The 10,524-nt window shown below is 40.0% G+C and overlaps 2 protein-coding genes and 1 non-coding gene across 4 annotated transcripts in view; 2 read left to right on the top strand and 1 right to left on the bottom strand.

The window, feature by feature from the left end:
• The window catches only part of LOC140952572 (dynein axonemal heavy chain 8-like), a 94,974-nt gene extending 89,916 nt beyond the window's left edge, over positions 1-5,058 (top strand). Inside the window, exons 89-94 of the mRNA XM_073402002.1 lie at positions 463-756; positions 1,297-1,413; positions 2,296-2,505; positions 2,943-3,017; positions 3,132-3,218; positions 4,204-5,058. Coding sequence (XP_073258103.1) covers positions 463-756; positions 1,297-1,413; positions 2,296-2,505; positions 2,943-3,017; positions 3,132-3,218; positions 4,204-4,530 — 1,110 coding nt within the window. The 3' untranslated portion in view covers positions 4,531-5,058. The remainder of the gene's footprint in view (positions 1-462; positions 757-1,296; positions 1,414-2,295; positions 2,506-2,942; positions 3,018-3,131; positions 3,219-4,203) is intronic.
• Positions 5,059-6,122: 1,064 nt separating this feature from the next.
• On the top strand, positions 6,123-6,208 carry Trnay-gua (transfer RNA tyrosine (anticodon GUA)). The gene is given in 2 exon segments: positions 6,123-6,159; positions 6,173-6,208. It is a non-coding gene; the product is annotated as a tRNA-Tyr (tRNA).
• Positions 6,209-10,314: 4,106 nt separating this feature from the next.
• LOC140952583 (type II inositol 1,4,5-trisphosphate 5-phosphatase-like) overlaps positions 10,315-10,524 on the bottom strand; it is a 36,968-nt gene continuing 36,758 nt past the window's right edge. For both annotated transcript variants that reach the window (XM_073402021.1, XM_073402013.1), the window contains one exon: positions 10,315-10,524. This exon is cut by the window's right edge and continues 831 nt beyond it. The gene's annotated coding sequence lies outside the window, so the exon portion shown is untranslated.

Here is a 10,524-nt window from a genome sequence, read left to right on the forward strand (position 1 = left end):
ACACTTAGACTTACGGAAGGTTGTCATGGCAATTTTGTAATTTCACATGTGAAATTACAAATTATCGCTGAAATTTTGCGCCAAAATTAAGGATTAATTCGTCACCCATGATATTACCTGTTTTATTGCGAGAAATCAAGGACCAGTTGCGTTGAAAATAAACAGTTTGACTGAACTGTACGTCAGACTGTAAGAGTTATTGAAAATAGGCCCAAGTATCTCAGGTGAACTCATCATGAATCGAAGTCGGCTAATTTTTTAATCTACAGTGTTGCGAAAGGCATAAAAAGTGACAAGATATCACTTGCTAAGACAGAAATAGGCTCATTTGAGTCCGAAGAGGTGCTTCGTTTGACCAAATCAGAAATGGATGATTGTGGTCGCAAGCGTCAGTGTGAAAGTGAACTAAACCGGTTTAGATAAATAATGTGTTAACTGCTTTGCTTGATTAACCTTGTTTAGACTCAGCTAGCAGACGAACAGTACGTTTTCACTCGTTTAAACTACCTGCTTGATCGCATGGCTTCATCAGACACTCTGACGCACGCCATTCTAGAACCTTCTACGCTCATGCCGTCCTCGGGAGTGATACAACAGAGCTCAGCGGTGCACACTATTGGCGCAGGCTCAATCAAGGTTTCAGAAGCTGGAGTGTTTGCAAGTGCAAGTCTTGTGTGGTTGCGTAACAGGAAAGAAGTCGAACTCAATGAAGTTTGCACTGCAATGTTGGCCAAGATTCCAAAAGTGTGGACAAAGGTTCGTGTCTTCAATCGTTAACAGAGCTGCACATTAACATCCGGTCATCTAGCAATGTTTGACTAAAATTTCCCCGAGCGCGACGAAATCGTACCCGCGGTGGGACATGGGCTTATATCAAAGACTATTATTTTGTAGCTGAACATTTACGTAGCCATTAAAAGTCAACATGATGTATGTCCTACAAGGTCTCTGGTGGTAAAAGTTGATGTTTTGAGTCCCTTGAGTTTTTAGTTATTTATTTATTTATTTTATTTAGTTGTTGTTTTTTTTTTGCTTTTCGTTTCCCCACACCAATCAATAATTACCGCATTTTCTAAAGAAACTGTCCCCTTCCCTCTAACTCTTTCTTATGTAAAGTGTTTGTGCTAAAAAGGGCATATTGATAGATTTTTTTGTCACTTTACTTTAAACTTCTTTTAAGCTTTAGGTCGAGTCTGTGTGAATGGTTCTTCTTCTTTGTCAAAATTTGTAAACTTGATATATCTAATCATGAGACCCAATTACATATATTTTGCATTCCCGTTCTTTTCAATGCAGGAAAGTGTCTACGAACGAATGAAGAAGTCGGGAGGTGCAAATCCTTTCAATCTCTTTGTAATAGCTGAAATGGAGTGTATGCATAGATTATTAGCCGCAGTGCGAGAAACGCTGTTGGTAAGTTTAGTTTCCTGGTCAGTGTTAATGAATCTCGCGCCTCGTTGGCTATGTACCGCTTCGTATCCCGGGGGGGGGGGGGGTACTCCCAAACATTACCTAAACGGGTATGTGCCGCCCAAAGGGGTCGGAATTTTGAAGCTCCTGATTTAGAACGGGGTATCCATTTCAGAGGCGTTTTCTAGAACGGGGTATAATATTTCGAACGCACGAAAGCTCCACTTTTGCAAGCAGCCATTTGAAAGTATTCAAGGACAGATTGCTTTTAAAAATACGGTTCAATGCGTTAACAAGCAAACCGTTGTACTCTTTGTTGCACCCTAGAACGGAGTATAGAAAATTGGCCCATTTCTAGAACGGGGTATCAGTTTAAGGGCGAGTTCTAGAACGGGGTATAAGAAATTGGTCCATTTCTAGAACGGGGTATCAATTTTAGGGGAAATCTTTTCTAGAACGGGGTGCCAATTTGGAGTCTCGGGCGGAACATACCCACCCAAAAAATACCCAAGTGCCCCCCCCCCCCCCTCCCCCGGGTTTGTATCCAACGCGGGCTAATGGAATAACTGTTGATTAATTTTTTGTACCAAAAACAATGTTATATTCTCATGTATATAAGACTATTTTAGGCATTGGAACTGTTTCCTGTAGGTTGCTGCTACGGCGGATAGCAAAGGTCGATGTGGATTGAAACTTGATGAAAAAAAAAACATTGGGCCATTTTTTCTCCGCACGTTTTTTAAGGTTTACAACTCTACAGCTTTTTGTATATGGGTAAAGGCATAAATTAATGACTAAACACAGAATTGACATGAAGCAGTAGTATCCTCTTGACATAACCCCTTTAAATAACTTGTCTTTTTAACCCATTATGCGTTTTTACAGTCAATCAAGGCTGCAACAGAAGAAGGTTTGTGCGGTGACCGTGTTACTGAGGAGCTGTTGGAAGCAGCGGATGACCTTTATCACTTAAGAATACCCAGCAAGTGGTGTCAATTAGGCGGTGATTCCTCCCCTCCCCCGACTTGGAGCTTAGCAGCTTGGTTTACCGACCTTGGTAACCGCTTCTCACACATTGACAGGATTATTGTCCAGGTAAACAATACCCCGATATCGTGATCTGCGTCACCTACATTCTGGGCTACATTCTTGGACGAATTTCTTGATGAAATTGCATATTTCGAGGGCATTTGGTGGACATCGTCCCCGCCGCAAATCATCCCACTCCCCCTGCCCCTCGAGTCAATGCCACTAGGTATGAAAGCCCTAACCTTGGACATTCGACGAAGCAACATTGATTCGAGGGGTAGGGGAAAGGGGATGATTTGTAACAGTGAAACTCTCGCATTTTGAGTTAGGTGTTCTTTATGTACTCAGTAGTTCCCAAAAGTGAAGAACGCCTAACGCTGGCGTAAATGCCATCGCGTTAATTGAATCTCGCGGAATCTTATTCTTAAGGAGTGAGCTAACAGTGGAATGTAAATTAGAATAAAGTTTACTTTCTTTAACAAGTTGTTTTTTTCTTTTTCTAGGGTCGTGAAAAAGTTCCAGCATATTGGCTTGGTGCTTTCTTCAACCCGCGGAGGTTTCTGTCCATCATTAAACAGGTAACCTCCAGTCTGGTGGCGTCTGTGCGCCTTCACAGTATACAAGTTGTCAAATAATACTGATGGATTTATTTATTTATTTATTTACTTATTTATTTATTTGTCTATTTTTAGGAAGCTGCTCGTAACTTTGAGGGAAAAGCTTCAGGAACAGAGCCGTTTGTTTTCCAAACAGAAATAACTGGAAGAGACAAAGATCACGTAAGAAATATACGTTATAGACAAAAATTTTGCTCTAAACAATTGCCATCTGAATAACGCGTGGATCACGATAAGTACCGTCAGTTGGGTCTTTCTCTGGAATGATGTGGTGGTACCCACCGATCGTTGGCCTGTTATGTTCTTCTCTAAAATTTGTTTCGCATGTGCGGCCAACCTGACTAGAAAAGCCAACGAAGCAGGCGGCACACGTGGAATATTGGACGCGGGTCAAAACGCTGTGTACGAGAAGGACTCTGGCGAGTTAGTCCTTTCTTCCCTCTTTCGCGTCGCTCTATTTCACGTCATTGTGAACTCCGTGTTCGTCGGGTTCTCAGTGGTCGTTGTGTAAGAGGGGTCGGGGTTAAGTCTGGTGATTGATACTGAAGCAGGCTAGCCGCTTAAATTTGGCCAATTTTTATTTCTGAAAATCTCAGGCGAGCTCTAGGTTTGTGGCAGGTGTTCGGCGATGCCACATTGTCACGACAAAAGAGGTACATATGCTGACTTATAAAGAAATCTTGTTTCAGTTTATGGAGTTACTGTAGTTACTGTAGGCTTGCCGAGGGCACTCACTCGCACACTCATTTACTCATCCTCTTCATCTCGCCTGGGACATAAGGCCGCATTGCTGAGGACGAAATTCCTAAAGCAATCTTTCCTTCTCAGATAGGCCGGCGCTGGATGATCCTTCTCTCCTCTTCAGAGGCTCCCGCTGATTACTCCGATAAAAATAGAAATAATAGTAAAAATGACAATATAAGTACGCGGGCGTCGAACGATGGGAAAAGGGAAAAAGCGGTAACCAATCTATCTTCTTCTCTTTTCCCTTCCCGTTGTCCTCCGCGCGCTTTCTTTTTTTACCTCTCTTCTCCTTCCCTGTTAAGCAAAAAGGCGTCTACGGACGGAGGAGAGAGTGACTTAATTGTTGATGGTTTTCTAAACTTATGATCTGTGTTAACATTGTCTTTCTTGGCTTCATTTTCAGTTACGAGAACCACCACTGGACGGGATGTTCGTGTATGGTATTTACCTTTGGGGTTGTGCTTGGGAGAAAACCACAGGGGATCTCCTGGATGCGCCGCCAAAATCCGGCCCGACCCCTCTCCCTGTGGTGCATATTATTGCTCTTCCTCAGACTGAGAAAGCTGCGCTCAATGATCCTGTGCGGGCTGCGGTATCATATTCCTGCCCATGCTACTCTTCTAGGATTTGCGCACGGGAGCCTGTTATGCTGTTGGACGTGGACAACAAGGATATTCCATCCACGCGCTGGCCTCTTAGAGGACTTTCTAGTACATTAAGACCCTTTTAGTGCGTTTACCTGTGACATCAAGAAGTTGCTGCCTTCAAGACTTCCTAGAACACGGAGATTTATATTGCGTTAACCAATGGCTTGATTTGTTTGCCGTCGTTAAAACGTTCTTGGAACTTCAGGCTTTATGGTGCTATTCCGTGAGATCAATTATTTAATGCATTTTGTTATTATGAAACCGTACGTTTGCACCTTGTAAGCCGTTGTCATATATTCAAATGCTGTATTTAACGTTTAGTGTACATGCGTCAAACGCGATATCTCGCTTAAGAAAATAACTACAGTCTACTAATTTGGGACGAGAAATTATTCCACAGCATAAACTCGCTCTGGGCGCGGACACTAAGGACCGGGGCCTGGGGACCGGGAAATTTCCCCGGTGCAAACAAACCGGAAAAAAATAGCGGAGTAAAGTTATTTCATTTCTCGAGTGCAGTACGCTTGTACAGAAATAAGTTACTTTTTACAAGTCTTCTCAGCGTTTTTTACAACGGTGAACTGTCAATAAACTCTTACTTTTCAAACAAAGTGAATGGCAAAGTTATCTCTTTTATGTAAAAGTCTCGCGACTCTCTACTAACGTTATTTCTTTCTTTTCATGATGCAAGATACTTTTGCTAGTGTATCGAGATCACTCTCATCGCATTTTTAATATTATTTTTATTTACTTATTTATTTATTTTGAAACGTTCCATCGATTGTTGAAAAAATGGACAGAAAATCAATTATCATTTGAGGAAGCGTAGACACATATTTTCCGAGAATTTTTGTTTTTACTTAAAGATTCATTCATTTTATGTTTATTGTCAATCTTTAACCGCGCTCTCAGAAAGAGAAAACAAAAATGACGTCGGGTTGTCAGGTAGAGCAATAGTCGAATTGAGGATCACTTCGAAAAAAGGATGACAGGAACGGCAGCGAAATGTGCGGCAGAGGTGCCACTCATCAGAAGACTCATGAGACCTCGCACGCCTCAACCTAAACCACAATCTTCTCTCAACCCAAAAAACACCAAAATAGCGATCGACTGGGTGCGGGTCTGAGTCAAGTGTTTGCAGAAGTCATTCCCTTTTCTAGTTATTGGTAACTTGCAGATTGCAGAAGTGTGTTAATATGAAACGCACCGCTACCCACCACTTCTAAAATTGCGACAAACTGTGACGTGAAGCGTAAACACTAACATGAGACAAAAATTCACACAAGCACAGGCAGTCCAAACTCACTATGACAGTTTATAAATCAGCACTTAATTTTGAAACAGCAAAGAAAACGGCGAATTCGTTCGTGCCTTTAAATCCAGTGCTACAGTTTTTTGTCGCTTACCAGTCAATAATTCTTAAAGACAGTAATATTGAAATTCCAAGCTGCGTCTCGAGGTGCTTTTGCATGTATTACCTGCCGGTGAAACGTGGAGCTTGAGACATGGGCAACCCTTTGTAAAGGTCAGGGTCATTATTTTGGAATACTACGTTTAATTAAAGAACAAGTTCCCATGATCGTTTTTTATGTACAAGCCTTCGAATTTTCGATGATCAGCTGACCAGCTAAGCATTTATTTATTTACTTTAAATTTCACTCCGAATTACGTGATTCCTTCGATAGCTCAGTTGGTAGAGCGGAGGACTGTAGTGGTTAACCTGTAATCCTTAGGTCGCTGGTTCGAATCCGGCTCGAAGGAAATTTTTTTTTCCAATGTTTTTTTTTCGTCTGGGAAATCGCTTTAAACTTTTTTCTTCTCACTTGTACTTTACATTTCTCCACGTTTTACTGCTTTTTTGGAGTGCTTTTTATCGAGCCTAACACGTTTATTAAAATTATAATACACGGAATTACTGATCAATGGCTGATCAATGTTCTTGATAGGTATGTTTAGTGTATGGATGGAGTGCCGACTTTAAGCTGGAAGGCACATCAAATCAGAGTAAAGATATAAAGAAAGCAAAAGCGTTCCCGAATCTCAAAAGTTTGGAAATTAAAATAAATATTTAAGTTTCATTAATTCAGTACCCAGGGAGTATCGTAATGCAAGTAAGGACGGAATTTTGCAACAAGTAAATACACCATCGAGCACATCGTTGTAACTTTGCCTTCTTCTATTACTCCGATAAGCCTGTCTCATACCAAAGCCCATGAAAAGTTACAGCATCTTTCTATTTCTGTCTTCAAGAGGAAAAAATTTTCCTTCGTAGAAGCTTTATTGACGCCATATTGAATGACGAGAGACATCGAGGAATAGAGACGTCTGGACTGGACTTTAGAATAGAGGCCCTGGAACGTGGACATCCAAAAAACCTTAAATATCAAGAGAGAAACAGTTATTATTATTCTCTTTTGAAAATAAATATTATTAATATCCCTTAATTAAGAATTTGTCGGCTCCCAGATAACAGCTCTTGCAAGGTACTATAATAGCTATAGTTCACGTTTTACGCCGAGTCCTCGTTTCGAGTCCGTGTATGACGACGAATGCAGTTCAGAGTCAACAAACACAGTATTTTTTGACACTCTGGGCCCAGCTGTTTGAACATATTTGAAGGCCGCGCTAACCCACGCCGGGATTAAATTTTAATCCGAGTTTTCTATTCAGTGTTGTACAAAAGCATTTTCTTACATAATTTTAGAGAATTCTATCAACAAATTGTAGACAAAGACAATCAAAGTGAATCTGCATTTGAAGCTTTCATATCTGAATTGAAAATTCACACTAACCCTGGGTTGCCTTAACCCACAATCCTGGACAAAAGTCCTTGGGACGGTGCTGCAATATTCATATTTTCTGTCATGTCTCGGTTCCCTCTTACAAGAGTGCATCCTTTTCGAAATTTCCTTGCAGTTCTCCCTCCCCCCCACCCCCCACCCCGCCACCCTATACAAAGTTGAAACTGGGAAAAAATTCTGGATACACGCGTCCAACATTGTTTGGTGTCTGTTGTTTGTTGGGGTTGGACCTGTGTGAATTGTAAAACGCCCCAGAAACGCTAAAGTGTCCCAAGACCTTCTGTCCATGATTGCAGCTATGAAAAAACCTGGGCCTTGACAAAACCGAGAAGAATTTGTCAGTAATTTTTTTAAAGAACGCGTGACAATAAAAGTAAAATTTGACGGTTGGAGGACTATATTACAATAACTTTAAGAACAGCAACGAATTACAAATCACATGCACACTTCCCACATTTAATCCTTCATTTCCCTGTCGGATTCGCCTCCACTTTTAACTCCCTATATTTACATGACATTGTCAACTTCACAGATTCCATCCCATTCCCTCAAGAAACCGAAAGTAAAATTTAACGAAAAATAGAGTGTGTAAAAACTTGTGATGTTGAAAAATGAAAACTCCATTTGAAAAGATTTAATCCTCTTCCTCCTCATCGTCATCATCATCATCATCATCATCGCCGCCACCAATAGCGCAAAAACAGGTTACAGATACTTGAAAGATAAACTGGACCTGCTTTACAAACATACCACGTACCTAATTGTTACGAACAGGACAGAGTATTGTGTTTTTCCCTGCACTTTATATGCTACGGGTAATGAGGTCATTTGTTTAAAGTTTGACAACAGCGGAATCAGTCCAAGACTTAGCAACAGAGTTAAACTCTCGGACGTAGGTTTTTCTCATTTTTTTCCCTAGACGTTAAAGCATCAGCACATGAAGATTTCTGTAGCTGTTCGTTTATCCTTTCCGCTTATTTTGAGAGACGTTTAGTCATGGTCAGTTACTATGGTTACGAGATATGACGTCATAAGTAGCAGGTGGTCAAGCCATTTGTGAGTGAAAATGTATGTTTTGTCAACTTTTTCAACAATAAAAGTAAAACTTGTGGATTAAATGATACAAAGTAATTATTTACGTGTTATTTTACGTGTTAAGCGCAAAAAAATATTAATTCTCACTGTTTTTACCTGATTTCTAGTTCTTGATAAAATCCAAGATGGTGGCCAAGATGGCGACCATGCCTTCAGTAGCGCCACCACCCATAAAATAAACCTCGTCTTGTAGACTTTGTCGGCAGAGTAACTGGCAGAAAAAAACATACTTTTTTCCCCTAACAGACGTACTAAAATGAAGCTATGATCACGGCAAGATAAATTTCTTTTACTTACTATGAAAGTAATCTACAGCATCAAAGCTAGATCACAGCAAATTTGTGGCAAAGCATACTGAAGGTTTTTAAACACAGACAAACAAAACATTTTCATGCTCATAAATCTTTAATATTCAATGCCACTGTACAAAAAGGTACTTTGGTATTTTTTTTTTCGGTAATTTTATATAAGATTAAGGCTTACTTAGTAAAGCCACAGAAAAACCAACACCAAAAAGAAGAGAAGGCTAACCTGTTCCCTGAGGACTAAGATATATGTGTGTCGTGACAGCATGCAAAACAGATATTAGGAATATTTCTTTCTGTTCGGTTCCCCCTCGCCCTATCTTTTGTGGGTCGGTTAAAACTAGCGGTGATACCATGCTATTCAAGCCAATTACTGACTTAATTGTTGAGAGGCGACTAAAGTGAACGAACGCAAAATATGTCCTCCACTCGCTTTTTACGGGAAACTCAACGAAATAAATAACACTGTATAACTAATGTGACACTTAACTTCGTTTGTTTTCAACATTCGAGAGGATATTGTGCTCTTTTTCCTATTCATTTTCCAGAAAAGAAAAATGAGGCGGCCGGGCGATGGAAAACTTAACACCTTTTTGGCATGGCCATAGCGGATATCCGCTGAACGTCATTACCACCTCTAGGCAGGTTTAGAATGGACTTCTTCGACGAAGAAGGCAGTCACCTTGAAGTACAAAGCATTATAGACCGTGCAGGGGGCAAAACAAAAACAAAGATGGCGGAGACTACACAAACAGAGCGACTAAAAACTTGGGCTTTTCGGTAACTTATTTATAGCCAAAGAAGGCACAACGATCACTTTTACCCATGATAAAACAAGAAACTCACCTAACTACTAATCTGCCCTGTTTTTTATTTGCGCCCTGTACGACCCATAATTCTTTGTGCTTCAAAATGGCCTCCTCATTGTCGAAGAGGTTAATTGAACACACTGAAAAGAAAACACATTGAAGCGCGCAACGAAAAGCCAGATATAAATAAACCACGGCTAACTTGGTTTTTGCCATAAGTGGTTGAGTAAGTGTTCTCAAACCTTTCACTTCCACACAGCTAAAGTGAAAATACTAGAAACGCTTTCATAATTATTTTGGGAAAAATGCGAAGAAATGACCTTTAAGTTTGCTTTCAGTGAACGGCAACATAGTAGGATTTCCTTTACATGCTCAAAACTACAAAAAACATTTTTCTAGACAAGCGATCCTCAGACCAGAGGGGAAGAGTTAACCCACCTATAGATAAAGACTTGGGGTGTTGAAATTTACTTACTTACAGGTCGGGATACGTTACCACTTGTGCTTTGCGTAAATTACCAAAAGTTATTATTTCTATTTAATCGTATTTTTCATTTTAATATTGTTTACAAACATATCAGCTGCGTTTTATTAAAATAGTTAATATTAGCTATAATCTTCATTTTCAAAGTAACGGTAAATGTACTGCTTAAGATAATACCCCTCAAAAATCAACGTGACTAAAAAAATATCTTAATAAAATCGTATTTCCTATAAAAATTAAACTCGACTTTCTTGAACAAAAGAAAGCGATGGGTCAATTAAGAAAAAAAGGTGACGCGTACAGGATTACATGACAATGGCATTTTGATTATAACTACAGCTTATGTACGATCATGGACAAAAAAGTCCTACGACACATTTGCATTTCTGGGGCTTTTTTCAGTGTGGAATACAATTTTTGGCGTGCAAAGTAAATATTTACACAAGTGGTACGTTTTGGTGTGGCAAATAAATAACGTTTTGGAGAGCAATTCTTTCGTTTCTTTTTGTGACCAACCCACCTTTATAGAAACTCTCTGGACCATGCTGGCAATAGAAAGAGAGAGAAGAAAATTCCTATTTTT

The sequence above is a fragment of the Porites lutea genome, chromosome 1 (assembly GCF_958299795.1).
Source record: "Porites lutea chromosome 1, jaPorLute2.1, whole genome shotgun sequence".
Classification (NCBI taxonomy): domain Eukaryota; kingdom Metazoa; phylum Cnidaria; class Anthozoa; order Scleractinia; family Poritidae; genus Porites; species Porites lutea.